Source organism: Delphinapterus leucas, chromosome 16 (genome assembly GCF_059928025.1).
Source record: "Delphinapterus leucas isolate spDelLeu-1000000601 "Yukka" chromosome 16, BTC_Dleu_Yukka2, whole genome shotgun sequence".
NCBI lineage: Eukaryota > Metazoa > Chordata > Mammalia > Artiodactyla > Monodontidae > Delphinapterus > Delphinapterus leucas.
Window position 1 is genome coordinate 6,893,445 of NC_143144.1, and position 15,833 is coordinate 6,909,277.

General features: G+C 48.0%; 1 protein-coding gene across 13 annotated transcripts in view; it reads right to left on the reverse strand.

The window, feature by feature from the left end:
• Positions 1 to 9,391: 9,391 nt before the first annotated feature.
• SIPA1L2 (signal induced proliferation associated 1 like 2) overlaps positions 9,392 to 15,833 on the reverse strand; it is a 220,274-nt gene continuing 213,832 nt past the window's right edge. For 8 of the 13 annotated variants that reach the window (XM_089897408.1, XM_089897409.1, XM_089897416.1 and 5 more), the window contains 2 exons: positions 15,320 to 15,443; positions 10,674 to 14,390 (listed from right to left, as the gene is read on the reverse strand). In XM_089897408.1, coding sequence (XP_089753534.1) covers positions 14,156 to 14,390; positions 15,320 to 15,443 — 359 coding nt within the window. In that variant the 3' untranslated portion in view covers positions 10,674 to 14,155. The other 5 variants (XM_089897410.1, XM_089897418.1, XM_030763503.2 and 2 more) reach the window with 2 other exon arrangements.

The window sequence follows — 15,833 nt, forward strand, 5'->3', positions numbered from 1 at the left end:
TGGCTTTCTGCTGCTGCTGCTGCCCAACAAGTCCCAGGAGACACACAGCTGGGCTGATTTACAACCATCTGCCCGAGAGTGTGGTTTCCACAGGGCCGCCCAGCCTGAAAGCAGCCATCGCCAATACAGGTGTTTGTGGGTTTGAATTGAGAAATTAGTCCATCATCTTGGTGCACTCTGCCAGAAAAAGAAAATGACTTTACAGCAACTATACTTCAGTGAAAACACACACACACACGTATTCCTATTGGACAGCACTGGTATATGAGATGCATTTTCTTTCTTTTCTAAACATTATTGCTGCAGGATTGGTTTTTATCTTACTTAAGTATCACTCATGCTCTCAATTATTCTTTAAAGATTGTCAATGATATTCTGGTAAATTCCTCTATACATTGCCAACCACCTCGGTCCAGAGGACAGAGATGATCTAGAATAGCTGGATTATGTCATAGGATCATTTCTAGAATTCTTAATTTGATGACCTCAAAAGATGTTAATTCTATTACTTTCAATACCCTTGGTTATTCTCTTTGACAAATAAATCGTCAAAACAGGGACGAAAGGACTTTTTATGAAGTTAACCCCATATTTTGTTTGATCGCTGGTACCCACAGTGTAAGATGTTCTCCTATCACGCCTGGAAAGAAAGCCCACCGTGGTACTTCTCGCAGCAGCGGGTGGGAGAGGAAATGAAGACCGGACGAGTCTTGGGAACGAGGACTGACCAGCTGGCGCTCCTGGCACCCGTCTTTGCCCTCAGCCTCCTCTCGGCAGACAGCGCTCGGTCGGTCCTTGTGTTGTGAGAGACGTCACGGTGAGTCGTGAGTCCTCTACTGATAAAGACGTCTCTCCTGAAGCACCACCCCCTAGACGCCAAGGCTGTCTGGAAATAGTCTGTGGCGGGGGAGGAAGAAGAAGGGGGAAGAGGGGGCATGGTCACAGGAAGTGGTTAGGAGTTCTATTTCAGTGGGATGAGCCATTCACGTCACTCATGGAACAAAGCTTCCACAAGTACTAGCACTGTACTTGAGAATATTATCCATACATTATCTAAATCCTAGATTCTGCTGAGATTGTTCCTTCCAGGGTTTTCTGATATTTGACAACTCCTAGGCCCAGCTATCACCCTTAAAAAGCACAGGCTTGGGCTTCCCTGGTGGCACAGTGGTTGAGAGTCCGCCTGCCGATGCAGGGGACACGGGTTCGTGCCCCGGTCCGGGAAGATCCCACATGCCGCAGAGTGGCTGGGCCCGTGACCCATGGCCGCTGAGCCTGTGCGTCTGGAGCCTGTGCTCCGCGGCGGGAGAGGCCACAACAGTGAGAGGCCCGCGTACCGCAAAAAAAAAAAAAAAAAAAAAAAAAAAAAAAGCACAGGCTCCTCCAGGTGGAAAATGGACAGAGGGCATCTTGAACAAGAACTCACTGGGAGTTTCAGCTTCCTCAGGCCGGGCTCTGCCCCTTCTCCTAACCTCAGTGTATGAACACTCCTGGTGAAGGGCAGCGGGGTACGCCATCCGTGGGGTGACGTAGCCTGTCCGGGAAACTATTTAAGAGCATTTACCTCTTAACTTCAGAACTGAGTCACGCCCTAAGCAGTGGGCTCAGCCAAGGGCATGTGGACACTCATCCTACTTTCTCTTCCTGCCAAGGCCGGTGAGCGGAAAGGAAGCAGAATCTGGGGGGAGTGCATATTAAAACTCTGCCCTCTGCTTATGTAGCAGTCAAGGGCACCAGCAGCTGTTTCGCGGCTCTCTCACAGCCAGCCAAGGCCTAGCACTGGCCGCAGAAGCTCTGTGAAAACAAAGACTACCTGATTAGCCCCTTGATAACTGTCCATGGCACTGTTAACCATGACCTCTCCAGGTAAAAGTGTCAATAAGTGAGTCAACACAAAGTCCCAGAGGCTCAGAACAGAAGTGGCGGGTGGTGGGGGGGCTGACCCCATGTCCTCCATGACCACAAATTCCATCTTCCTTTCTGGCTGGGCTCTGTCAGCTTGGGTGCAGGGCTGAGCTGGATATTTCAACTTTTGGAAGAACAGGAAACTGGGCAATGCTCCTACACCTCTGCAATGGTGATGTGGGAACCTGGAGAGCCTTGAATCTGACCTGTTCTACATCTGTGCCTTGATTTTGCTCAAGGGTTCAACGGCCAGGTTGGAAATCACCATGGGAGCCAGGCTGTTAGCGGGTTCAGTAGGATAGAGTTTATGATTTCAGGCAGTGTTGAAAAATTAGGATTTCCCCGAAGATTCCTCATCTCAAAGGTATCCAGTGATGCTTCTTATTATTACTTCCTTGTCTTGACCTAACTTGACCGAGATTAATCAAATCTTGGGTACAGATAACCTTACCCAAAATGCAAACAGTGCCCCAAATTCACAAACACAGCACTTCCTTTGATACAGCTGAAGAATAACTTTACTGCAGACCGTGTTATAAACCTGGCCTTGCCTGGGTTCCCAGCCCTCAGTCCATCCGTCCAGCACGAGTCCTCTTTTCTATAAGGTGAAGCAGGTGGTTCCTTCCAGCTCTGTAGCTCTCCTTCCTTCCAGTCAGTACCAGGGCCTTCTCATAATGGCCTTTGTTGTTTCTTCCTTTGAGGCATGGTTTCCAGGCTTCGGAACCCTCAAGCGCCCCCGAAGCTATTCATCTTTAATCCCTTCCCCTGCTGCCCTGGCATCTGATCTCACCCTTTAGCTCATCCAACCTCCTTATCCTACCAGATGCTCCAACGGCAGAGCTAACTGTGAACATTTAGGGCCTGGAGCAAACCTTTCAGAATCATTCTTCCTCTGCTCTGCATTAATTACCAAATTAATCACTCTTTGGAGAGAGGGCTTCTTTCCTCCGTTGCTTCTCCCGCGGGCCTCCGGAGCACAGCTTCTTGGAATGATGTCTGTCTGAATATATGGCAATCGATCAAAGTCTGGCTGCTTTCTGACATCCAAAGAGCACCCTGGTGGTGTTTTATATTTTCCTGCATTTGTTCCAACAAGTCTTTATTTTTGGTGAGCCTGAGTTTTCTGGGTTCTCTGTGCTTATCCATCTCAAGTCCCTGCAAACTAACTCATTCATGTTCCCATCCCTAACCTTTTAAACAAATGTATTTATTTTTAATTGTGGTGAAATACACATCAACTTGACCATTTTCACCATTTTTAAGTGTTGGGTGCCGTGGCATTAAGCGCATTCATATTTTGTGTGATCGCTGTTATCCTCCATCCACAGAACTGTTTCCATCTTCCCAAACTGCAAGTCCATGTCCATGAACAACAGCTCTCCATCCCCCTCCCCCAGCCCCTGGCACCCACCGTCATTCTGCTTTCCCGTGTCTGTGAATCTGACTTCTCTGGGTGCCTCCTGTAAGTGCAGTCATACGGTAGTTGTCTTTCTTTTGCTGGTTTATTTCACTTAGTGTGATGTCCTCAGGTTCATGCATGTTGTTCCCTGTGCCAGAATCTCTTTCCTTTTTTAGGCTAAATAAAATTCCATAATAGGTATATACCATATTATCCATTCATCCATCAATGGGCACTTGGGTTGCTTCCCCCTTTTGGTTCCGGTGAATCCTGCTGCTGTGAACATGGGTATGTAAATATCTGAGTTCCTCCTTTCAGTTTTTGGAGGTAATGACCAGAAGCGGAATTGCTGGACCACATGGTAATTCTGTTTAATGTTTTGAGGAACCACCATACAGTTTTCCATAGTGGCTGCACCGTTTTACATTTCCATCAACTACATGTAAGAGTTTCAATTCCTCCCCACCCTGGCCAACACTTGTCCCATCCCTATATCCTTTTCATTTACGATACATTTCATCACAAGGCGTAATTCAGGAGAGGGCAATGAAGTCTCAGAGAAGAATGAAGATAACGGGTTTCTGGAAGAGGCAACAGTTATTGCAGGAGGGCTGGCTGTGTCATATTTTCTAAGCAAGGTATTGCAAATGGTCATATACGTGGGCAAATATGTTTATAACTAAAATATACATCTATAAGTTAGATGTTCACATCTATTAATGTAATGTATTTAGATGGTAGAACCAAGCTCGTTCACCCAAGTAGTTCTTTGAACAAGTGAAGGTAGGATTCTTGCAGGCATCTTTCTGCACATGGCTACGTTCTTGGACAATATCTAAACAATGTAATTTCACATTTGGAAATCAGTGTCACCGGCAGGAATAACCCTCATACAGACAACGAGACAGTAGACAATTAGGGTGGCCAAGTTTACTTAGTTCAATTGTACATTTTAGGGCAAATCATTTAAGAGGTTCCTGCTTTGAAAGAACAGAACAAGAACCTGTTAAATTAAGAAGAAACACTGGATTTCAGAGTTCATCTCTACAATGAAATTAGTATAAGCGGTGTGTCCCTCCTAGGCTTGTCTCTTTAACTAGGTCACTGCCATGCTTCCCTCTACTTACGCAGCAGCTCAGAGATGAAACGGTTTTAGAATGATGCTGGCTGAACAATGAATGGCCTTCGAATCGTTTAAGTAAGGCAACTATACTCCAATAAAAAAAAGAGTAGCAACGTGAAAGAACCAAGTAGGAGTCGAGGGGTTAAACCCGCTGACCCCTGTGCCCCGCTATAGGCCACGTCTCCTACTTCCCCGAACAATGCCATCTTGAGTTCTCGAGTGCTTGATTTACAGCGATATAGAAGGCCCAGTCTTGGAATTCTCTATGCATAGAAATGGGCATTGTGGATTTCAGCCTGCTGTTTGGCAAGCCCTCAGCCCAGATGGGGTTCAGTAACGACTCCTGCAAGGTGTTTAATCAGATCCTAGAAGAGCCCATGACTGCCGTGTTTAATTATTCCGATTTAATGGAGCATTCAGCTGGATCCCACTTGGTTTGCGAGCAATGATTATGGTCATGGGGAAGAGGGGCCGAGGACCCAGACAGACACCCGGGACCCAGTGATGCGCTACACAGAGATAGAGGAGCTCTGCCGGGGTCTGACATCTCCAGCTGCAGATGTGTATTTATAGCCACTGAAACGGCTCTGAACCTCCTCCTGCACATGGCCTTCCTCCCGACTTCACCACAGGGAAAGGCTGGGGGAACAGCTGAGATTCAAACAACAGAACTTCTACTCCAGCACCTTAACGGCCTGATTAATGGGTGCTGATGACCAGGACATTGGGAGTCTAACCCTTCATCGTGCTCTTTAATAAGCAGGGAAAGGTATTGCATGTCAAAGGGGCAGGTTATTTTTTATTTGCTCCTGTGAAAAACCAAGCTGCTCTGCAAATTTTAGGTAGGTCTCTGATATGAGGGCTGGAAAACAGAGGGTGGTATATTTCAGAGTCTGCAGACGCTAATGGTTGAGTCAGAATTTTGATTGTAAGGATTGAATGGGGCAGTGAATTTTCTTATATTAAGATGAACTGGAGGGCGCTTATAAGATTTTTTTTTTTTTAAGTAACTTAAAGGCCCCGAATCTTATATAAAACGCAAGAATGTCACCTTTGGAAGTGACGCTCATTTAAACCTTTTGTAAAGTTCACGAGGAGATTTTCTTTGGGCTTAAGCTTCTGCCTAATTCCTGCTACTGAAAGTCAGGAAGCTTGGTCTTTGGGTTAACTTGGAGGTCATAGGTCAGAAACCCAATGCATTCCTTGGATTTTGCGGGTTTCTTACCATGTTCCCTCGCTAAGGAGCATAAACAAACACATTTCTCTCCCACCTGCCTCTGAATTAAATCCAGTCGACTGTATCTACTCTCCTTTCTGCTAGTGACTAGCATGCCCAAACTGTGTCGGCTAGAGCTAGGGAAATGCTTTTAAACTTGTAAGCACCAAATCCACAAACGCTCAAGTGAACTGGAACTCTTTCTTACTAACCAGTCACCCAAAAGTGCAAAGCATATGTAAAAATTTTCATCACCTCCTCCCGTACACCCCCAATCTTGGAAATTCTCAGGAAAAAAAATTGGCTTGATTTCAGAGGATCTGAGATTACTTAATAACCTCCAGAGGTTGGGACTACAAGTGGTGGGCCTTTGCAGCTCAGGAAGGCTTGCGTGAGTGCGGTTCACAGTGACTGCGGCAGAGGGGTGGCTTTGCCATAGATGGCCGCTCGTTCTAGTGACCCACCTTCCTTGTTGGAAAGAAAGTAGGGTCAACTCTTCAAGAAGTCATATTCACAGCTTCTCCACAACTGGAGATTGTCGGTCCATCTAAATGTCATGTCTGTTCTCTCCTTAAATTGCCGTCCAGGCTTCCCGGGCCAACAGTTTACATAATGTGGAGCAAGACACGTTAACATCCACGTGCTCGACACCTAACCACAGTCACAGTTCCTGAAGAAATCTATCAAGAGCATGATTCTTGGGCTTCCCTGGTGGCGCAGTGGTTGAGAGTCCGCCTGCCGATGCAGGGGACACGGGTTTGTGCCCCGGTCCGGGAAGATCCCACATGCCGCGGAGCGGCTGGACCCGTGAGCCATGGCCGCTGAGTCTGCGCGTCCGGAGCCTGTGCTCTGCAACGGGAGAGGCCACAGCAGTGAGAGGCCCGCGTACCGCAAAGAAAAAGAAAAAAACAAGCGTTTTGAATAGATATCTCTTTGGTCTTTGGCTCTGCAGAGAAGCAGCTATGGTTTATGGCTTCATGAGTTTGATGGAGACTTCGGTTAATGACATGTCATCGGTTTCTGCATTTTAATGGGTTAGCAGGACAGCCAACTCCTGACATTTCAGAGATAATTGTGGTATCAGTAAAGGCAGGACTGTATTTTTACGCTCTCCGCCCCTGCCCGATGTAAGCTATATTTTTAACGATAAACCTGCTCCTTGAGACTGAGAAGAGCAGGATAAAGCCTCTGAAATACGAATTAACTTTGCCACATACGAGAATGGCCTGAATACATAGTAGATCACTGCCTATGGTTAGAAAAAACCTGCTTGATATCACTTATTCTAAAATAAAAATGGTTTCTAGTAGATACATTCTAATATTTAATTAGTTTGTACCCAGGAAGTCCTTACAGAAAGTCAACGTGTTTAGCTGCTAAGGGGGGGGGTACCTTTTGTAATTAACAGTGTCTACGAGGATGCCAAGTTGCTCAAAACCACGCACACTAAGGGGAACACGACACAGGGATTTTCTACAGGTTGGCTGTTCACTGGAAACATACGTTTGAAAAAAGTTGAGCAGGCCAAAAGTCATGCGGCCATGTTCTCTGGCATGGCCACCTGGCAGACTTGAGAGATGATTCATTCTTTGCCGGTACAGACTGAGAAGTATATCTTCAAAAAACCCCTTCTGGTCTGTAGGTGTGCCCTAGGGAGGTGGGATGACTCTCCATTCAGCTAGGTTTGGGCCAGGTTCCTTTGTTTTCTCGAAGCAACGTCAAACTTGGTATCCGCTTGGTTGCCCTCTGAAGCAAAAGCATCCATCTCTGCCCAGTGACGCAGAGCTGCACGCAGGCCCTGGCCAGGACACACAACTAGCCGTAGTTCAGCTTTTACTGAAGGCAAGAGATGTTTATGGCAAACTGTCTGGTGAACATGCAGTCCAGTGATTCCTCTGAAGCTTAGGGCTTATCCCTGAACCAAACCTTTCCCTCCAGTCTCCCACTCAGCAGCAGCTCTGTGGGTTCTACCTGCGAAGACATTGTCAAGTGTGACCCAACTTCTTGCCCCCATCTTATCTGCCCGCATCATCTCTCACCTACATGGGTCTTCCTTCTCTACTCTTTCCCTTATCCCAGGCGTTGGTCAACGATGCTAGTGAGTGGCCTGCAAGCTAAGAATGGCTCTTCCATCTTTAAAGGGCAGTAAATGAGAACTGAACAGGCAACAGACAGTACGTGACTCTCAAAGTCTAAAATATCGACCGTATGCCTCATACAGAAAGTCTGCAGGCCCCTGTTCCATGCAACTCCTTCTGCTTTCGGAGTCAGAGTAAGCCTTTAAAACACAGGACGTATAATGAAGTAAACAAAACAAAACAAAAATAAAACACAGGACACGTTACCGTGCTTTCCTGCTTCAACACCTTCCTTTTGACTTAGAATAAAATCCAGACTGTACTATGGCCTAGAGTTACTTAATGATCTGGCTTTTACCTGTCTTTTCTAACGTCTCCTTCTTTCCCCATCACTACCTATTTTCCCTATATCCTTTCTACAGACTCGGGGCCTTTGAACTTGTGTCCCCTCTGCCTGGAAAACTCCCCCCAGCTCACCCTGGCCTGCTCCTTCCCCACCTTCAGAAGTTTCCTACCCACGGAGGTCTCCCCAAGCACACTGTCTACACCTCTGTTCCTCACCTGTAGAGAGGGAATGATCTAGGTAGCTGTCCTTTAGGGTTGCCATATAGACACAATGGACACAGAACAGGGCCTGGCACACGGTAACGAGTCAAACAATGTCAGTTATTACTATAGTTACTACAGTATAATTTTAATAGTAATTAAGGGAGCCCATCCCAGGCACTGTTTATTTCTTTGAGTTTCAAATAATCGGATGCCTGTCTCCTCTTATTAGACTGTATGCGAAGACAGGGCCCAGCTGGTCTCGATCACTGATGGCTCTTCCACTCCTGGCAAGTGCCTGGTTCACGGTGAGAGGGAGAGCGAGGAGGGAGGAAGATGCCTACCTGGCCCACGAAGCCCTGGCTTCCTGAGAACCCGCAGTCCCTGGATGTGTCCCGGAGGTGCGCCTGTATCTTCTGCAGGGGTGGCTTCAGGAAACAGCCTTATGAAGCCTCCCGGTCTATCCGCTGCAGGACCGTTTAGTTTTCAATACGCCGCTCATGTGAATGAAGCCCACGTGAGAAATCCCACTGAAAGGTAAATTCTAGGAATCACTCTCCTTCCTCCAAATTCTCGATACGGTTTCTGTTCTCGGAAGGTGGAGAACTTTGTACCGTGATTACTGTGGTTCCCTTCCCACTCTGGCTCACGTTCTGTCTTCTTTCTGTCTCACCTTTGATTCAAGTTTGCAGTTTACTCCTTCCTGATTATTCTTCAAATCCCTGTTACTTTATTGCATTTATTTTCTTGTAAGCAAGACCAAATGCTTTGCTGAATTAAAAATTAAAAAAAAGATCAAAATGAAAGGCAATCTTGGGTAAATCACTTGACTTTAGCCTCAGTTTACTGAGCTGTAAAATGGGAATCCCGGCACCCACCTAGTAAGGATACTGTTAGGATTCAATGAGATCTATGAGAAGGTGTAGAGGACAGTGTCTGGCACGTGGCAGCCGTTAATCGGTACTAGTAACTTTTTACTTTAAATCAGGTTGGGATTCTGTAAGAAGGCTCGGTAGTACTCAGTACAGATTAAGGTCCTAAATTACCAGGAATAAATTCTCATACACTCAGATTGTGGACATGTTAGAACCCCAAAGTCTACATTCACCTGACAACACTGTTCCTTGTGTGGACTCTTTTAAACATTTATTAAAAAAGCAAAATGTACGTTCATCTCAAATAGAACAGTTAAAAATGGTAAAGCAATATAAACAACTTGTTACTAGCAGCATCCAGTTGTTAGAAGGAAGGTCCTGCCCCACTCCTCACTCTGCTTGGGCAAGCTCAGCCTTTGCTGAGCCCGCTGCTACCTACACCGCCCTCCAAAGTAGTGCAGGTGAAACCAACGTTTATAAAATTAACAATTTAAGGTTAAATAAGCTTAAATAAGGGTGTTAAATACAAGACACTTCATCAAAGCTTCTGTACAAAGATAAAACAAATTTGGCATCGTACAAGTGATTCTGCTGGCTCATGGCACACAGGGGAGCTCTCGTAAGTAAGCAGGTTGACTCTTTTTTCAACAGAGCATTAACTATACAAAAGTGAACTAAGAGTTGAAGTAACTACTCAGTGAGCCATTTACAAGGCATATGTATCTTTTCTTTTCTTTTTTTTTTAATCAGAACACTGTTAATATTCAGGCACCGTCTGCTCCTGCAAATAAATAAGTCTCTAAAGGAACTGCATTTGAACTCATGTTAGACACATCAGTGCTTTTTCTGTCCCCCTCCCGACACGGCTTTTCCAACTATTTCCCCTGCCTCTTTCTTATTGCTATGATAATGTGGCTGTAGAAATAAAAACTACTGTACATCCAAAAAAATAGAGCACCTTTAACATTAAAGTATATGTCTGATTATTTGTTCTCATGTTTATTTTACAATTCTAAAGCCCAAGCTATGGTCAATTGTTTTAATATCTCTACCAAGTCACCTGATATATAGGACATAAAACCCAACCCTCGTCCCTCAGGAGGGAAGCCCATGCAGAGCTCCGTTTCAGCAGAGCCTCAGAGGGCCACACTGACGCCAGAGTTTACATTCATCTCGACACCAGCGTTACATTCATCTTCACGAGCGTTGCTCTCCGCGGTCACACGGCGGCTCCCTGTGCTGCTGGGGGCGTGGTGCTAGACAGAGTGGGACAGCAAGCACAGCTACGGTGGGCTGGAAGCACAGCGAGAAACCACATGTTGGCGACTGTGAAGGGACCCCGGGCTTCCCCGGGGCCCCTGGTTGGGCGGCGCTCAGGTTACGGCTTTTTGTCGATGGTGTTGAAGAACCACTCCGTGAACTTGCGCAGCTGGGCCGTGGCCGTTTGCGACTCCTCCTGAAGCCGCAGGTTGTCCTGCCTCAGATGCTGCACCTCGGCCTGCAGCACGGCCTTGTCCTGCTTTTCCTGGGGGAAGGGGGTGGAAACAGATGGTCATGCATCTGCCGGACACGCTCTCTCCTCCCAGCTGCGGTCCGAACGCTTCTACCCCTTTTTTTTTTTTTTTTAGTGATTTACTTATTTATTTCTTGAGGTGAGAGGGAATCTGATTGCCCGCTCTGGTTTCTGCCAAAAACAGGGGGGTGGGGACGAGTAACTCAGAATATTCTTTCCTTTCATCCCACTTTGCTCCCAACAGGAAGCGAGACAGCTGTTATACGGGAAGGTGATTAACCACAGCCTATACTATCCTCTCTCTGAAAAAGGGGGCCTGGGAAAAGGTATAGCCTTGGACAGGAGGGCAGAGCTTCCCGGGTGCACCTCCTTACTGGACAAGTCGGAATCAGCATAGCTGCTGATCCTGGGCTTGTTTATCATGAGCTCATCTCATCTTAAAGCTTTCCTGGGACAGTGTATTTCCCTAATGACCTTCAAAGGGTGCCACTAAAAACTATGTACAAATTATCAAGATGTTTCAGGGGCTTCCCTGGTGGCGCAGTGATTAAGAATCCACCTGCCAACGCAGGGGACACGGGTTCGAGCCCTGGTCCGGGAAGATCCCTCATGCCTCGGAGCCACTAAGCCCGTGCGCCACAGCTACTGAGCCTGCGCTCTAGAGCCCGCGAGCCACAACTACTGAGCCCGCGCGCCACAACTACTGAAGCCCACGCGCCTAGAGCCCGTGCTCCGCAACGAAGAGTAGCCCCCGCTCGCCGCAACTAGAAAAAGCCCGCACTCAGCAATGAAGACCCAACACAGCCGAAAATAAATAAACAACTAGTATTAAGGAAAAAAAAAAGATTTTTCGTAAGAATCAGACCTGGAGTTTCCAACAGACAGTAACAGAAAACGTACAAGTTTGAGCTCCCAGACGCTGAAAGGGATGTCTTGCCCCAGACAGAGGGAGGGGGGGGTCACTGTCACAGTGGCGGTGGGAGATGACTTGATGGCTAACTCCGCAGAGGCACCTGCAGCCCTGTGCCCACGGCCGTGTGGTGTGTCGGGGGCTAAGACTCTTCAGGAGACTGGCCCCCTCGGCGTGTCTGGCCCTGCCCTCGAGCTTTGCTGCTACTTCCTGTCCCTTCTCACCTCTCGACCAAAGAAAGACACCGGTCCCAAGTGGAGGCTGGTGTTAGAACTCATTGCTGACTCAGCCCACTTCCCTCAGTCACAAGAGCTCCTGGCCGCCCCACGCCCCAGGGCTCTCATTCCCAACACGGCTCAGACATCCCCAGGGCCCTGCTGCGGCTCAGTTGCCCACCTCTCCTGACCCCTTGACCCTTTAACTCCACCCATGGAATGCGTCCTGTGTCACCGAAACCTGCTAAACTCTCAAGCTTTTCCCTGGATATTCCCTTTATCTTCAGCTAGACATGAGTCTTGACTCTCTCCTGGGGATGAGGGCTTGTTCTGAAGAGCACAGGGCCTGGAGGCTGCCAGGTCAACACCTCGCCCCGGCTGCCCGGTGCAGGTAACTTCTCTCCCCTAAAATCCCAGCTCCCGTGAGAAGCCTGACATGGGCTGTAAGACCTGCCACCCCTGCTCTTTGTCATGGTTGACTATATCTCCACTCCCTTCCATCATGGAAGATTCTAGAATGTGGTTCACCTTTCTTCTTTCTTCCTCCATCCCTCATGTTTATTGATGATCTTAAGATGCCGTAGATGTTCCACCTGATTCAGTCTCTTTGTGACCTCGAAAACTGTCCTCCTCACGCCCCCTCCTGGGGCCATTTCCTGTACCTTGAAGCTATTACTGATAACCGCACATCTTCCTAAATGCTTCGAGCTCCCACTGCCTGACCACCGCCTCTTGTCTTTCTAAAATAATTTCTCCAGTATCCACCCCTCCAAAAATGATCTAATCTACCAATCTTACCTTATTGTCAGCGTCCACTGACACCCCCTGTGATGACATTATTCCTTCTCACCCACCTTAGACTCTGAGTCCCTCAGTTTAATCACATCCTATACACACTGAATGGTCCTTGTCTAACGCTACTGGTCTTAATTTCTTGTCTGAAATCGAATATTGGTTAAGTTCAACTCTCTAACTTTTCTACACCTACATCTGGAGACAGGGTGACCAGCTGGCCCAGCTGGTCTGGGACGTTCTTAGTTCCAGCTTTGAAAGTTCTGTGTCCTGGGAAACCCTCCATGCCAAGCAAGCTGGGACAGCTGGTCATCCACACTGGAGGAAAATACCTAACTTATGCTGCAGTCTTACCAAATACATCTGGTCCAATTATCCTTCACTCTACACCTTACCCTCCATCCTTAAATCTCTCAACCTCCTTCCCATCGCTCACCCTCGGCTCTGGAATAAAGAAACAACCAGAGGGGAACTTTGCCAACCTATCTCTGTTTGGACTACAGCCATGCCTTGCTTTGCAGATACCAGTGTTTTACAAACTGAAGGTTTGTGGCAACCCTGCACCGAGCAAGTCCATCGGCGCCATTTTGCCAATTACATTTGCTCACTTCATGTTTCTGTGTCACGCTTGGTAATTCTCCCAATATCGCAGACTTTTTCATTATTATTACATTTGTTATGGCGATCTGTGGTTTTCAATGTGCTGTAATTGTTTTGGCATTGTTTAGCATAAAAAGTATTTTTTAATTAAGGTATGTGCATTGTTCTTATAGACATAATGTTATTGCACACATAACAGACTACAGTATACCATAAACATAATTTTTATATGCCCAAAATATTCATGTGATCCAATTTATTGTGATATTCACTTTATTGCAGGGGTCTGGAACCAAACCTGCAATATCTCTGAGGTAGGCCTGTACTCGTGTATGAAGGCATGTGTGCACGCATGCACACGGACACACACACAGACATGCACACACACTCTGCTCTGGTAACTATGTGTGGACGGTCCTTACTCCCATCCAGGCCAGCTCCCTCTTTGTTAGGCTCAGGACATTATTTCCCTCCCAAATGGATCATCTCCACCAGCGTTCATGCCGGCTGTCACCTCTCCCTTCTTCCACCAACAAAACCCTCCCCACGGCCCCTCCCGGCCTCACCATCACCCTCCAGCTACAGCACTCCATTCCATTTCCCCGGATAGCAAAGCGGCTACGGATAACACGGTGCTGGTGATCCAAAAAGAGCTCAGCAAATGTCTGTGGAATGAATGACTTCACATCTTTTGAGGACCAAGCTCGTACAGGGTGATGGGTAGAGCAGACGCTGACTCAGTAGGAGGAAGCAGCTTGGGGAGACCAGGCTTCCTGATAGCAACTAACTCTTCTTAGGTCAGCTCATAAATGTTGGTGCAACCGATAACTCACTGAACTGAAAAACGCTAGCCTCATTCTGCATTTCTGCCTCATTCTGAAGGCTGGCCATCCAGGGCTCAACCTCATTCAGTCCGATCTACAGGACCTTGTGTCCCCTACAATGCAATACAGTAGCTGTGGGCAGGAAGATGGAATCAGACCTCAGGAGTGTCCATTTCCATTTACTGTTGGGTTTTGATTAGGGCAGTTATCTTTCTTGAGTGTCTTTTTTTTTTTTTTATTCCTAATAGTTAAAAAAGGTTGATTGTGTGAGAGAAAGAGTTCTGAGCACGGGCTTCCAATCGATTGCTTTACCTTCCGAAGGTCGGTCTGCAGCTGCCGAAGAACCAGCTCCAGCTGGTTGACTTTCCCGGTCAGTGTGGATGGAGACCGCCCCCTAGCAAGGAAGGAAAGACTTAGAAAGACTCAAGCGCGCTGAGGTCAAGACACCGCGGTCAAGAGTTCTCGTTGGTAAAGTTTTCACGTAAAACATTCTACTGGGCGCTTAGAGCCCCGCAAGGAAATAAATAAGATTATGTCAGATGTCGAAAGTGAACGCATTGCCGCTTTGGTGGAAAAATCCCTCCTGGGTCGCTTTTGATTTAAAAGGGGATTCAGAATCTCTCTACAGGCATACACATTGGTAAGAAAGCAAAAGATGGGTGATCTAAATGCAGTTAGCAGCTGAGATTAGGTAGCCCAGAACGAAGTCCTGAGAACCAAATATAGACTCCATGTCCCCAAGTCTGCCTTTCTCTGTGAAGGAAGTATCAAGAGGCTCATCACCAAGATGGACACGCAAGTCGTTGATAACTCGAGTTGACAGAGAAGTTGGAACTAGGCGTGGGTGACACTGAGAGAACATATGCTCTGTGGTGATGAGCACGCCGAGGACACAGGGGTGGAGACGGCTCGCTCTCGGCACCCCTCAGCGGGAGCCGTGGGGCTGGGGGCGGGACCAGGGCTGGTGGGCGGGAGCGTGCCCTCGGCAGATGGAGGACGGTCAGCGAGGTACCCCCGTCTGATGCCGCTGCAGTGATCAGGGCAGATGCTGACCGGGCATCACACCCCCCCCACCCGGCCCGAGAGCCTCACCGCCAAGGGCACTGACTACACGTCTTGGCAGGACCCTCCCGCGGAGCACAAGCTCCACCCACCCGGCAGCGCAGAAGCCGACTCGGGCCGCTCGGTCCCTTCTCTGGGTCCTGAAGGGCTGGGGAAGGCAGGTGGAAATGGTTTCCTGGCTGTGGCCGGGGCTGAGCTGAATCCCTGTTAACAACTGGGGCCCGGGACACGGGAGGGAGGCGGTCCACAGGAGTCACATACCCAGCGGCGTCCATGAAATCTTTGCCACTGCCAGGATCGACACATAAAGGCAGCTCCTGGGCCCCTTCCAGGTCCTGCTCGGGGTGCATATCTGTCAGGGTGCAGAAGGATGCCACTCTCTGGTCTGGGGATGGGAGACACACACAGAAAGAAGCATTAGTAATAGCCGCAAGGCACCGTTTCTTCGTGGAAATGAATAGTTGCTAAATAAAACCTTCCCCCTCCCCCCAGTCAGTTACTGCCCTGTGTGAAACAAAACAAAAGAACAAACTCAGGCAAGCTGCTGACAATCGGAAAGCATTCAGACTGGCCGTCCTTCTGGGCTGCATGGCACACTCACATCACAGCCGGGGGAGCAAGGAGCAGACACTGGATTGGCTAGAGCCAGTCTTTCTTCTGTCCACGTCCCAAAAAAATGCCCAAGCTGCTGGCTGGGCGTGAAAGAACGGCGTCGGGGGATGACATGACTGATTCACAGAACCAAGGAGAGGGACCTCTCCTCAAACTCCCCCCA